Raw genomic sequence first — 15,134 nt, 5'->3', positions numbered from 1 at the left:
AGAGCCCACTGGCCCATGTGGGAATTGAACTGGCAGCCTTCAGAATTAGGAGCACAGAGCTCCAACCGCCTGAGCCACCGGGCCGGCCCCTGTTTAATAAATATTTTGATTGGTTTGATTACTGTAACACTCAGGACAGCCATCGTTGTTTTTATATTCAAAGAGGATAGTGTTTCTGATGGTGTTTACCTTGTGACTGTAATGATTAGTAAGGAAGTAGTCATTTCAATAGTTTCTAATGGAAAGAATAAGATCAGCAGGCTGCCAAAAGAAAACTAGCTAATGTACCAAAATGAAATCTTTCCATTTATTTTTGTTACCCTAGGTAGCTCCAGCATTATACAATTGGGTGTATATTGCTAGGGAGTTTTTTGTTTTGTTTTGTTTTGTTTTTAAGTCCTAAAATATTGCCTCTGCAATAATATGAGGTTGGTTGTAATTCTAAAAACCCATCAGTGTAATTCTGCTTTTCTTCGTGCCTTGTAGTGAATTTGTGGCACGTGCTCGAAAAATCTTTGTCTCGATTGACAGCTGATGAGAGCCCAAGGCCAACTAAATTGGAATCCTGGATTTGAGCCTCATTATAGAATACAACCCTAGGCCTTGTCCACAAACCTCCCATCTGCCAAATGGCAAGAGCCCAGACTGGGCTGGCTCAACACAAACTTACCGCTTTTGAAAATGACACAAAGAGAATGCTAGACTGATTGCAAGTCAGTGACATTTTTTTTGTGTCCTGAGGAGCCTCAGTGGATACTAAACAAGATCATTTGGGAATCAAGGTAAAAGTGCTATCAGTTAAGGTGACAATGTAAATTTAAATTGTGGCCTCAAGTAGATATTTCAGACCTGACTTTTTATAAATAATTAAAAGAAAATTTTTCTAATTCATCCTTCCTCTTGGGCATCAAAAAAAAGAGAGAGAGAAGAAAAAGTTGTTATATTTGAGATAATTTTTTCTCTTAAATTATTTTAATAACTATTTAACAATTATGGAAGTAAAATTTATTTATGTATATTTTGTTGAATTAAATAAATCATAAATAGAACTGCCATTTTCCAGTTTCATTGCCAGAGCATCAGACATTAGGAGAGTGTTCAGCTTTTTATGGCTATTGAGTCTGCTGAATTTCTGAAACATTGATATTTTCTAATTGGAGGGTAGCGATGGCATGCTTTATTTAAAATTATGATGTAGTCACTAAAACATGGTCTTAAGTCTCTTTTCTTAGCACTAAATTTAGTTATTTAGCAAACATATATTAAGCCCCTATTATGTGCCATTTTTTTGCACAATTTCTTTAAAGCTGGAAAACAACAAAGATGAATTAGATACCTGGCCTTACTTAGGTCGCCCATATTCTTAGTGAATCAGTGATTATCAAATCATATTGTTTGGACATAATCCTCCTTACCCCACTGCTTAAAATTTTAATGCCAACAGAAGTAACCCATAAACAGAAAGTTCTAAATCAGGTACAAATGTACATAATTAGATAACTCCTCAAAGGCTCTTATAAACAGGTCTATAAGTTTCTGATTTTCAAGTAGTTTGTATATTTATGATATGGTCCAAATTACTTCTGCTTGTAGCTGCAATTTCCAATGTATTTTTTTTAAATTTCTTTTATTGGGGGACAGTGTGTTTCTCCAGGGCCCATCAGCTCCAAGTCATTGTCCTTCAGTCTAGTTGTGGAAGGCGCAGCTCAGCTCAAAGTCCAGTCACCGTTTTCAATCTTAGTTGCAGGGGGTGCAGCCCACCATCTCATGTGGGAATCGAACCGGCAACCCTGTTGTTCAGAGCTCGCGTTCTAACCAACTGAGCCATCTGGCTGCCCCTCCAATGTATTTTAACAGTATTTCATTGGCAGGTTTCTACAAAAATTTGTCAGATTTTTCAGACTTTGAATTGGATGACTCCACTGTCCCTGCCTAAACTGAGTGCTTCCACAATTTCCCTGATATGTTAGTTTCCTTTTTTGTTTAAAGATTGTATATATTTTTTGTGTACATGGGTTTTTATTTTAAAGGAGTTCTGTATGACTTCTTTAAATTTAAAAATGCAAACTTGTAGAAAGAATGAAAAAGATCACCCATATTCTCAAACACAATTACTGTTTACTTTTTGATGCATTACTTCTAGTTTCTTCTGTGTGTATTGGTTAGGAGAAAATGTGGTAGTAATCATAATATGGTATACTTTCAGATCTTTTCCCTTTCATGAAAAATAAATTAGGCATTTTTTTCTTGCTACTGAAAGTTAATATTTTTAATGGCTGCATAATACTTCTTTGAAAGGACATGTAATGTTTTACTTAACCTTTCCCCTATTATTCATTATTTAAGTTGTTTCTAGTTTTCCTTAATGTAAATAATTCCTTTTTATGTTTAAATTTGTTTCCATAGACTATATTTTTAGAGAAGTAGAATTACTGAGTCACAGGGCACTTATATTTTTAGATTATCTCTCAGAGCTTGTCAGATATTTAAAACCAAGTTGCAATACAATTTGTATGTTCCCTTCATTCAAGTAACTCAACAGAAAACTGCTATTGAGAATTACAAAATGGTGATTTCTGGAGGCCTCTGGAATTTCTCTCCTGCCACCCAGTTGAGAAACTATTTTGGAAAACTCTCCTCTCAAATAAAGATACAGCTTCTGAATTTTTCTAAATGTGCCATTGTTATACTTTATAATATGAAAAAATGCACAGTTACTATCAAAAATATAAATTTACAGTGAGTTCTGCCTACACTAACCTTTCCTGTTTGCTCTTGGCTGCCTCAGTGCTACGCAGTCCCCCTGAGTCAGATCTTAATTCTGTGCTTGAAGATGTTGAAAGCGGCAACAGCCCTCCTCCCTCCACTTCGACTATGGGGCCTAATTCAGATGAATTCACTGCTTTCTCTGTGCTTTATAAAATGGTTAGCAAACTGAATGTAATCAGAAAGACAAACTAATGATGAAACGCTGAAAAGAAAAACAAAACGTAGTATTGCTCGTAGTGCTCAAAACTGTTTTTTCTGTACCATAAAGCAATAAATACTGTACATTGTTTATAAACAATCAAAATTGACTGGTGCTGACCACTTCTTCTCATTTGAGCCTTCCAGAAAAGTTCTTAAAGTTACCTAATTTCATACGGCCTGTGTCACTTTTGTAATTCATGGTTCCCAAATGTGCTTTTCCCTTTTATTTAAGCTGTTAATCCGAGATATGTGCTGAAGAACTGGATGGCAGAATCTGCAGTGCAAAAAGCAGAAAGGAATGATTTTTCAGAGGTAAGGTAGTAGATTTTTCTGCATTTACTTTTATTAATTTTCGATGTATCATATTTTAAGCGCATTGATTTTGTTCGCAGACATGGTAAACTAGACCATTGCCCGCACCAGCTTCCCGGAATTCTCATTGCCTGAACTCTTTTTGTGTATCCATGAATCATTTTCTCATATTTTCTAATTTATTCTTTAATATATTTAAATTTTTGAATATTAATTTTATATCTTATACCTACATTATTTGAACATGTGATTCTGCTGTTTGTTGTTTGTTTGGGAATTGTGGATTCATTCTCCAAAATCCAGTGAAGTTTGATTTGAGGGTGCATCTCTCCAGCAGGCACCCATTGCACTGGAAGCCTGGATCCACTTAAATTAACCCTGCCAGCAGTGAACATGAATGAACTAGGGACGAGTCTCACATATAATGTTAAGCAAAATAAGCAAGTGGCAAAGGAATATATACAATGTGTTACCATTTACAGTGAGTGTAAAACTTGCAAAATCATGTTATATGTTACTTAGGGATACACACATATATAATAAAAGTAGCAAAATGAATAAAGATGACAAATATCAACTTGGGACATAAAGTGATTACTTTACAGTTAGAAGGAAATTTGAGTCAGGGAAGGATACTCTGTTTCAACCATCTTGGAAGTATTTTATTCTGAAGCTGAATGGAAGATGGAGTTTATTATATTATTCTGCGTACCTTCTTCTGTGCCTCAAGTATTTCTAGGTAATTGTTTAAAAATGCACTGCACGTAACATATTTTTTAGAAGAGGAATGGCACCGGCACTCGTGCTGTCACTCTTCTGTCCTACACCGGAGCAGACATTGAGGATCAGCCCTCTTTCTCTCTAAAAATGGTCACAGCCTCAGAATCGTTCTAATCATGCATACTGTGTCCTCACTCCCACCTGATCAGGGTTGGCATGAGAGAGAAACTATTTTTGCTATTTCTAATTTGGAACTTGCATTAGCTTTTTACTTCAGTAGTTTAATTAGTCTGACAACTCTAGGTTCTCATTTTAGAAAATAAAGTAGTATTAAATGGAATCTTTTTATGGTATTAAGGAAAAACCAAGAGAAGGGCGGTAATTCAGCATTTATCTTTAGGTAAATCAGTCTAAACTGAGGAAACTAAACATTGTTTAATAAGTTGTTTGGGTGGCTTGTTTCTCCTTTTCCTCCTCCCTTTTGTTCCTTTCTTACTCCCCCCCCCCTCAAAATTTGAGTAACGATGCAGTACCCAGCAGAGGTGGGGAGGTGTCTTCCTAGGTTCAAGTAAACATTCCTACTCACAAGACTGTCACAGGCTACTCTTTGCCCCACTCGACCCAGAAGATACAGGACAGAAACATGGCCTATGAACAGGGCAGCATCAGGTTCCTGGTTCGCAGGAGTTCTGGCTGCCGTCCATGCCGGCAGGAAGGCAGGGCAGTACAGCTCAGGTTTGAGGAGACGAGAGCCACACTGGGAAGATGCAGGGGCAGCTCTGGCTTTAAAGCTTCACGTTCCACAGAGACAGTATCTCTTGTAACAAGGCTGCAGGTGTAGTGTCTCATGTCCCCACAGGAGACCTGCCTTATACCAAGAGTCACCAGAGTCACCACACTAACGAAAGCCCTAAACTTTCTGTCAGGTATTTACAGTTCTTCCATTCCAGATGCTATCTGTCAGATGTAAGCAGTGTTGTGTGGTGATACGGTTGACATGCCACCTCATCAGGTTACCAGGGAACAGACCAGGAGAGTTAACTAAGGGTTACATTCCATTCAGGAAAGGAAAAAGATTTTGTTCAACCTTTCACACAAAACCTTTACACACACAGCTTGCTTTTACCTTCTTACTTCAAACTTTTCTTGAGAATCTACTCTATGTGAGGTGCTGTGGAAAAGTATAAAAATCGATTCAGGGAGCTTTTAAACTAGTAGGTGAAATTAGATAGATATAAAATTGACTTCAATAAAAGGATATGTATAGAAAGTACCTGGGGAGAAGTCAAGAGGGGCTCTAAGAGCATTGACGATGAGGCAATTTTCCTATTTAAAATATTAGAGTAATATAGTACTCTACTTGATCTCTTGGCTTTACTTTCTTATTATAGATAATCATCCAACTTTTTCTATTAGAACAAGGCATTTCGTTAGTAATACCCAAGGAAGTGATAAAACCATTGGGAAAAAATTTTCTAATTGAGATATAGTTGACATAAAACATTATATTAGTTTCAGGTGTATAACATAAATTCAATATTTGTATAGATTATGAAATGATTACAGTAAGTCTAGTTAATATCTGTCACCATACACAGTTACAAAAATTTTTTTTCTTGGGATGAGGACTTTTAAGCTCCATTAGCAACATTCAAGTATGCAATACAGTATTATTAACTATAGTCACCATGCTATACATTACATTTCCATGATGTATTTGGTTTGTAACTGGATGAAAATACACATTATTTGATCCCAGAATTATTGTTGAAAGCGGTGTGTTCTTTGATGCCTCAGTGTGGCAAAACTGCAAATGAGGAAGCAGCATGAATTGGAATCCCTGCCCTTGGTTTGGAAAGCTTGCAAATCATTGACATCGTTTTATTTTTGTAAATATTTTAGAAAATTATAATCCTCTTACTGCTGTGAAAGAATTTTTAAAATTATCAGTCTTTGCAATGCTTTACATATTCCCATACATTTTTACATATTTACATATGTAAAATATGCTTTACATATTTTGTTTTAAAACAAAACTCGTATTTGAGGAACTTTGTGGAACAATGGAAATTTTAAGTAAGAAATATTGTTGAAGATTTAGTAAAACATAATATGTTTAAACACTTTCAAACAAATTTAAAACTTACCTTGTCATTTGATAAATTTAGAAAATGAATAAGGGGTCGGAGGAAGAAAATCTATATTTATCTACTTAAATTGTTTACCAGGTCCATCTCCTCCAGCAAATTCTTCAGCATCCTTTCCAGAAGCATTCTGCAGCTGAGAAAGCAGGCTACTCCTCACCTACCCCTTCTTGGGCTGAAGGTCTCAGAGTTAGCTGCTCATCTTAATTTGGAGAAAATAAATTAAGGAATACTTCTATCCTTGAACTCAACATTGAATAATCAACTTGATAAATTCTTAATGACATCTACATTTTGATGGCAATCCTGAATTTCAAAATAATGATTATATATAAAAATATTTTTTAATCAAATAAACTGGGCCTGTTCTTTGGAACATCTCTGTGATCATTTTTGTTCTAACTAATAACTTTAATGGGATCATAAAGCATTTTTGGTAAACCACATGAGTTATTCTCACTAACAAAAAAAATCTTATGATAATCTTTGAATGAATTTGTAAGTATTCATGTAATACTTACATGTACCCAGCTCTTTGGGGCACATCAAATAAGTATATAGTTTAATTGTGCTCCTAGAGGTTTTTTGTCTATTATGCTAATTTTCAAACATTTACCAAACTGAAGAGAATAGTTTAATGTACCTTATTTACCATTCAGCCAGCTTATTAATTATCAATACATGATCAGTCTTGCTTCATTTATATCCCTTTACACTTCCCCATATTCCTACTTATTGTTTTTATCAAGATATGATTTATATATCCCCAAGTATTTTTAAGAAATTACCAGACATTGTTTCATTTAATTTACAAATATTTCTGTATGCCTCCCTAAACATTAATGACTTTAAACACATACATACAGTACCATTATCACCTTAAGACAAATTAACAACTCCCTAATGCATTATTCAAATAACCAGTTTTCAGATCTTTCCTATTGTTTTATAAGTTATGATCACCATAATTTATTATTTTTATAATTGTTTATTTGATTTGGGATCCAAATAAGAACTATACATTAAAATTAAATGATCAAATCTTTTAAGTCTCTTTCTATATCTTCGGGTACAGCCACTTACATCATTTTTTCCTTGCAAATTTTTATTTTTTTGGGTTGAAGAAACCAGATCATTTATCCTTGAGTGTTTCCCAGTCTGCATTTAGCTGATTGCATCTCTGTAGTAATGTTTAACATGCTACTCTGCCCCCTGTATTGCTGTAAAGTCTGATTCAGATTCAGGTTCAATTTATTTGGCAGAAATACTTGCTATCAGGAGGCAAGTGCTGTGTACTTCTACCAGGAAGTACATGTTTGGTGGTCTCTTTGTGCTATCAGTAGCCATGGAGAATCATCATCTTGACCCATTGATTCCATAGGGTTGCAAAATGATGATAATCTAATCCAATCACTCGTTTATTAGTACTCCTTCAATACAGGAAAACTTCCTTTCGTTATTTGGATATCCTCAGATACAGAAAGGCAAAATGAAAAATTCTCAAGCAGGCTCCAAAGACAACCAATCGGCTTATTTGATTGTGTTAGGATCAGTATGAGCTATTGAATTTAAGCATATTTTATATGTTTTATATGATTGCAGTTATTCCTTCTGCTGTACAAATTGTCCTGTATTTGGCCAGTGAGGTTTTATTCTTATTGGCTCCTTTGGACATGATCCTAGAAGTTTTTGATACCTTCCTTGTTTCTGGTGTGATAAGGTGTTCCAGATTCATCCTGTGTATTTCTTGCCTTAACCCTGGAATCAGTCACTAGCAAAGTGAAAGAAAAAAGTATAATTGATGTGCTGAAAAAGGAGAGAAAAATAGTCATATAAAATACTTAAAACCACAAAAGTCAGAAAAAGAGTGGAAGACAAAAATAGGAACAAAGAACAAAGAGCAACTAATACAAAACAGTAGCAAATATGATAGACATTAATCCAGTTATATCAATAGTCACTTTAAACAGCAATGGTCTAAACACACCAATTAAAAGAAATAAATTGTCAGTGGATCAAAAAAATTTTTTTTTTAATAGTTTTTCCCCTGTAAAAGAAAGGTACAGTATGGGTAGAGTTGGGAGATGCAGCTGCTGTCCAGCTCTGTGGGACTGAGGGTGAGCGCACCTTCAGGCCTGATGTCTTCTCTAAGTTAGGAATGTGTTCGAAGTGACACAATTTGGGTCTTCTTTGAAGCCCATGACAACCACATCTCTCCCTTTCCCCTCCCCAGCACCCTGCTCCTACTCTCTGAGGGCTCTTGATTCACAGTGATGGGTCCCAGTACTTCCTTTGTCACCTTCAGGCTACAAGCGATTTGATGAGGCCAATGAGGCTTCTCTTTTAGAGAATTTTCCTCTTTCGAATTTTCTGAAAATTCTGAAGGTCATGGAACTGAAGATGGAAAATATATGAAAGAGCAACAAGACTTTAGAAGGGGTAGAATTTTGGAAGCTATTTTCAAAAGGTCAAAGTATATTATAAAATAGTGTTGATACCGCATTAGATATATACACTGATATTTCTAGAATACCATCTTCAGGAAAAAATTTTAAATTTTTATTAGTTTGTTACTTTTGAACATCATAAATGAACATAAATGAATAAAATGAACATTTTGGTTAATTCCGAAGGTAAGATAAATTCCATTGCAGTGGAAATACATAGGAAAGATGTACATTTAAGCAGATATTATAAATTCGGTGAATGGTTATGAATGTACTTAAGCAATAGTAAGACGTATTACATTACTTCTAGTATGAACACTGCGGAATTTTATCTAAAATGACCAAGATACTACGAAAATAAAATATTTCACGTTAAAAATGATTGTATCTATCACACAAAGGTATTTGTATGTTTCCTTTAGGACATGTTGCCTCTTTTCTTTTGCAAAGCTTTCATGAGATCTGACATGAAATCTTGCTCATCGCCCCCTCCGGCTCTGGGCGGACCCGGGTTCTCTTGCCTCTTTGGAGGAATGGGAGGCCTTTTGGCGGCAATGGGGGGCAGCCTCGCGGATTCTGGGGCGAGGGCGGGTGGGGGCGGGGGAGGAGGCGGTAATGGCCCGGCATCCTCTGCAAACGATGGCGGAGGGGGAGGCACGAAGTCTGGGGGCGCTTCTTTTAAAAAGGGTTCTGGTGGTGGCGGGAGATCGTCGTCCTCTAGAGGTGGTGGGGGAGGTGGCGGTGGCAGCAAGTCGTCGGGGGGAGCCGGGAAGCCCGTGCTTTTGGCTTTGGGGATTATCACTGGGCTGCCGCTGCTGTCTGAGGACCGTCGCATGGGAGGGGGCGGTGGCAGTCTGGACTTCGGAGAGTGGTGGGCCCTGGGTGCTCCTGGGTCGTGGTTCCCAGGGGCTGGCTTCTTGTCCTTCAAAGCAACAACAACAGCATTATCCTCGACACACAGCCGCCGCGGAGAGGGCTTGTGCGATCGCCCTGATTTAGGCAGCGTCTGCGCCCCCAACGTCGCCCCCCACCCCCCAGCCCCCAGCCTCAGTCCCCCAGTCCCTGAGACTGTAAGGTGGTTCTGAGCTCGTCTTTGCTCTGGGATCGGTGACTGACTCCAAAAGGCCTTTCACATTATTACTCAGGGGACGCTCATCTATCCTGTCTTGTGTAAATGGAAAACCTCGCCTTGTTCAAGAAGCTGTATATTATATTTAGATTATACACGTGTAAGAACCGCTGCGGTCTTGAAGAGCTTTAGTGGTATAGAGTTTGGCTAGTTGAGAGGATGCCGAAAGAACTCAAAAGGGAAGCAAACTGTCTCTCCTGGAATTCCCACTTAGGTCTTGGTTCCCGAGAAGAATCCCCAGGGTCCCAGGCCTATCCAGCCATAATATGTCTTGGTCTGAGTCTAGCTGGTTGTGAAGCTCAGTTGTCACCATTATTTTGCCCCTGTACCAACCCTCAGTGGCAGACAGGTGTTCAACGGGCTTCCCCAAACCTTCCCCAAATCTCCAATGTCCGACTTTGATCAGCACCATGAAGATGGAAGGGAAAAGGAAAGCCAGAATAGTTCTCTCTGGGCTACAGGTAACCTTTGTGCAAACCGCAGCACGAAGGATACGTGTCCTGGTAAAAACCTGTCGCTGAGAATACAGATGACTGTTCCCTGAGCGGGCTTCCAGGGAGAAGCCAATTATAGCTCGGCTCCCTCTGACATAGCTTCAGGGGAGGTGGGGGGTAGGGCAGGAATGTACACACCTGGTCTGCAGTCTTAGATTGACCTTTTCCTAACTGTGTGAAAGCCAGCTGGCTAATCGTAATCCCTATGATTATCTATGTCTCACGGAGATCAAATGAGATAAATATGTGAGTGGTTCCGAAGAGGAAAAACCAGGATGCCCGCTATTAGTGGGAACCAGAACACCAAACTTGGCCCAAGGCTAACAGAGCCCCAGTTCTTCTGCTCACAGTAGCATAGGTAATAATAAATTATATTTATATACGGCAACTTCCCCAGGAATTCCAGGCAGCTGAATCGAATCCCTCTGTTTTAGTGATAATCATTGCACTTTACATTTTATCAGGCTTTCGTTTTCTTTCTTTCTTTGCTTAATAACCTCTTACCACTGAAGATTCCATTTAGAAGTGTTTTTCCCCAACAAAGTGCCCTATAAAGGAGTTTCTATTTTATTTAGTTTATTTGCTTAACGTGATAAACCAACTGGTGATGTAGTTTTAAAATTTTTCTGAACTGGCAGTTTGGGAATTGGTGTTCACACCCAGTGATTTCTATACTGGAATCCTTTTTGTTGCTTTCAGCACTTCAAAATGTTTCTCTTCAGTTGGCATCATAGAAACCATGAAAATAATAATTTTCACACTGAAAGCACACTGCATGATGAGATTGTCAGATCTGAGAAACTATCAAAAAATATTAGAGAAACACAACTTTTAACAATCTACAGTGGTTTTCAAAAAGTTCAATAAATGTAATATTTAGTTGTTTCCACCACTGGCTGATAGACAAAATGAAAGGGGGAGATGAAGTGAAAAATTAGTAAAGGTACAATTACTTAAGGTTTCTTTGAATCACACATGGGAAATATTCAAGGGAACTTGTATAGTCAACTGAGATGTTACCAATTGGACTAGTAACTAAATTACAACTTTAGCTGCAATTTTTAGGGAGATTTAAATGAATCTTATCAAATCTGTACTGATAAAAAAGTTATGGATGATGTTACACCAAGTGTGGCTATTATTTTTAAATGTGTTTTCTTCTCCATTTACCCTGAGGATGTATGTAGAATAGTAACAGAAAAATATAAAACGCACATTTTATAGTGGAAACTTTTTAGTAGTTTTCTAATCTGGTTTTGGGGCCCAGTTAGCATTTATATAGGGCTTATGACTAACTGGTTGCTCTAATTTATTTAGGGAAAAAAATAAGTAAAAATCCCCAGGGCTTAAAGCTCAGCTGCCACTTTCAGAGTGACTAAAAACCAAGAAAATCACTTCAGTCTAAATAAATGCAACTAAATTCAAAATGGTTACCCATCCTCAGCATTAAAAAAAAAACTTTTACATTTTCCCAGAGTCGTGTGATAATGGTTTTAACTCTCCATTCTAGCCTATGTAATTTTAAGATAAAAAAATAAATAAATAAAGCAATTATGTAAATGAAGCAATTATGTAAATGAAGTGACATAGTTGTTGGAGTTACATTTTCTCTTTTTAAAAGAGCAGTTATTAGAGCACTGCTAATGGTTTAGAATATGGGCTTCCAGGTGACAGTTTGATAGAATTATGTTGGTTACTCTCTGGTCTTACCTTAGTTGTGTCAACTTGTCTCTTGGCTTCTTCGAAAACAGCACTCACAGAGTGTGCAGCCTGGGGAATCTGACCATTGGCTTGGGTGGTGCCTGAGAGGGAGGGAGGAAGAGAGACAAGAAGAGTGGGCAAGGCCTTTTAACATTCTTGAAAGTTCATCTGAACATATAAAGTGGTTTATATCTCCAAAGCAAAAGAAAGGGACACGTGGGCACGTACGGATTAACTGGGGGCCTTATGAAAAATCTGAGTCCCTACTGATTTTGTGCCATGAGTTCAGGTGAAGAATTTTAAAGAACTGAATTTTAAAATGGTGTCATTTCAAGAAGGTCTGTTGCTAAGATGTTATCACACTCACCATGTATGTATATCTGTGTATATGACTGAAACAAATGAATTTCAACTTCTATTTGAAAGTGGCTTCACTTCCTTCTAAGCTTACCTTCACTTCCTTCCAGGCTAGTTACTAACAGTAGCTCTTTAGAGCTTAAAATCCAACACAGCAGGTGCTCATGGCAATAAATTCTAAAGCATAAGCTGAAAGAAAGTTTAAATTGAGCATTTTGTTTCTCTTTGGATGCTCACTGAAGCATTTTATGAATAAGCAGGGATGGCTCCCAGTATGGTTTATTTTTAAAATCTCAGTATGTTTGTTCCCTGTAGGGACAGTGTCAGTGACAGAACTTAAGAATTTTTGATAAATAAAACTCTACAGCAGCACCAACATGGGCTAATTTACTATCTACTAAGGGATATTCCATCATTTGCAAGAGCCCTCCTTTTTATCAATGGAAATCTCATCTGACTGCTGCAATGGTATTCTTCAAAAATTGGTTTTAAGCGATTCATTTAGGAGAAATGGAACTAACATTTATTGAGCAGTTAGTATTGAGGACATTAACATACTTTATTTTATTTCATCCTCAGAGGAACCCTACAAGGTATTCATTCATTTTTTCACTAATTGTTCCAAACATCTTTGCATTCTGCCAGGCATTGCGCGCAGTGCTGGGGAAATCACCATACGCAAGACAGAAGTGGTCCCTGACCTCATGATTTCCATCAGGGTCTAGAGGAGGGAACAGATACTAAACTGATCATCACACATTATTAATTATGACCAGCCTACAAAGACAATTCATTTGAGACCTGAGGATAGGTAGGAATTAGCCACATGGAGGAGAGAACATCACAAACGGGGAACAGACTCTGGGAACTCCCTGAGAAAGGGTGGTACTGATGCTTTGAAGAACTTCCGGAAAATAAATGGCCTGTGTGGCAGCAACAGGAAGGCAGGAGAGGTGGGCAAACTCATCCGTATTATGCAGCTTTCTTGGCCTTGCTACTGATTTTGGACTTTATCTGAGAGCAGTGGGAAGCTTCTGAAGGGCTTTAGGTAGGGGAGAAACAGATTTACATTTTAAAAGGTGACTCACATAGGGACAGAGGCCTGCATGCAGGGAGCTGGGTGGCAGCACCGGCTCAGGAGCAAGAGAAAGAGGCCAAGTGAAAGATCATGGTGGCTTGGATTTAATGGCAGTGGAGATGAACAGGCTAGATCAGATTTGACCAATATTTAGAAGGTAGAATCAACAGGATTTTGGAGTGATTAGATTTGGGGGTGAGTGAGCTTTTCTTGCATGTTTTCTCCAGGAACAATTGGGCAGATGATGGTATAATTTACGGAAACAGAGAACAACAATGGAGGAGCACGTTTGGAGGGTAAGATGTGAGTTCAGTTTTACAGATGTTGAGTTTGAGGTGTCTGTGATGTATCCAAGTGAAGCCATTGAGCAGAGTTGGATACATGGGTTTTGAGGTCAACAGAGAAGCCGGGATTGGAGTTGTATATCGATAGGTGGTCAGCACATAGACGGGGCTGGGAGTGGATTAGCTCATTTACAGAGATTGTGTAAAATGAGAAAAGGACTGGGCCTTGGGTAATTTCACAGTGAAGTAGAAGAAGAAGAGTTAGGAGAGGAGATTAGAAAAGAGTGGCCAGGGAAGGTGGGATGGGGTGGGGTGGGGTGGGGGACCTGGGGTTTGTGATATCTTGAAAGCCAATAAAGGACGTTGTTTCAAGGAGGAGTGGTCAATTGTGTTGATGTTACTGAAAGGTCAGAGAAGGAGAGGGGTTTGCAATAGTACCATTTAGCAACATGGAAGCCACAGGTGAGATCAGCAGGAGAGAAAGGTACGAGTGTAATAAAGCATCAGTCTGGTCTTTGTCCTGGGTTCCCGACACAGACCTAAAACCCTTGGTATTTCCCAAGTGATGTGAGTGTCTTTGTGATTCATGGGTCCCCAGGATCACATCTGAGTTTATGCTAATGACATGGCTCAGGTTGGGGACTGGTTACCAGCGGGACCCTAACCTCTGGGGAGAAGTGGGGTGCTGAATTCAATCATGTGGCCAGTGATTCAATCAGTCATGCCTATGGATGAAATCCCAGTACAAACCCTGGACAGTGAACTCGATGGAGCTCCCTGGTTGTGAACACATTGCAGTACTGGTGTCACACCCTAATTCCACAGGGAGAGGACACAGAAGCTCTGCATCCAGCACTCTCCCGATCTCACCCTCTGTGTCTCTTCATTCGGCTGGTCCTGATTTATATCTTTTATAATAAAGGTGTAGTCATAAAAATAGCACTTTCCTGAGTTTTATGAGTCATTCTAGCAAAACTGTTGAACCTGAGAGGGTCATGGGAACCTCCTGTTTGTAGCCAATAGGTCAGAAATGTGGGTGGCCTGGAGATCCCTGAAGTGTGGCTGACATCTGAAGAAAGGGCAGCCTTGTTGGGGACTGTGTCCCTTGCCTGTAGAGTCTGGTGCATCTAAGTTTTGCCGCAGTACACCAGTTGGTGTCAGCATAGGAGACGAGAGCGTGCATGGAAGCGTTGGCCCTTGTTAGGAGGTAACATAACGGATGCACGCTAGGATGAGCTCAGAGGCAGGTAAGTTGTTGGGTTTGGTGGTAGGAAGTTGAAGAAGTTCCCCTTTGATGGTTCCATTTTCTCTGCTGAGAGTAAAGGCGTTGGAGGTTGAGAAGTCTGAGGAGAGTGAAGAACATCTAAAATAATTAGGGAAACTAGGAGAATGTGTTGAGGGCAACAGGTTTTCTCAATATTATTGATATTTGGGACTGAAAAATTCTCTGTGTGTGGGCTGTCCTGTGCAGCATCCAGAGGATCTACCCATTAGATGA

At 38.7% G+C, this 15,134-nt stretch overlaps 2 protein-coding genes across 2 annotated transcripts in view; one reads left to right on the top strand and one right to left on the bottom strand.

Moving 5' to 3' along the window:
• LOC117019152 (protein adenylyltransferase SelO-like) overlaps positions 1–8,026 on the top strand; it is a 41,653-nt gene extending 33,627 nt beyond the window's left edge. Inside the window, 2 exon segments of the mRNA XM_033100617.1 lie at positions 3,203–3,282; positions 6,231–8,026. Of these exon segments, the coding sequence (XP_032956508.1) occupies positions 3,203–3,282; positions 6,231–6,353 (203 nt within the window). The 3' untranslated portion in view covers positions 6,354–8,026.
• Positions 8,027–8,180: 154 nt separating this feature from the next.
• APBB1IP (amyloid beta precursor protein binding family B member 1 interacting protein) overlaps positions 8,181–15,134 on the bottom strand; it is a 107,620-nt gene continuing 100,666 nt past the window's right edge. Inside the window, exons 13-14 of the mRNA XM_033100616.1 lie at positions 11,927–12,018; positions 8,181–9,515 (exon numbers count right to left, since the gene is read on the bottom strand). Of these exons, the coding sequence (XP_032956507.1) occupies positions 9,012–9,515; positions 11,927–12,018 (596 nt within the window). The 3' untranslated portion in view covers positions 8,181–9,011. The remainder of the gene's footprint in view (positions 9,516–11,926; positions 12,019–15,134) is intronic.

Source organism: Rhinolophus ferrumequinum, assembly GCF_004115265.2.
Source record: "Rhinolophus ferrumequinum isolate MPI-CBG mRhiFer1 chromosome 5 unlocalized genomic scaffold, mRhiFer1_v1.p scaffold_110_arrow_ctg1, whole genome shotgun sequence".
NCBI lineage: Eukaryota > Metazoa > Chordata > Mammalia > Chiroptera > Rhinolophidae > Rhinolophus > Rhinolophus ferrumequinum.
The sequence above is the reverse complement of the archived record's forward strand: the minus strand, read 5'-3'. Positions and strand labels throughout refer to the sequence as shown.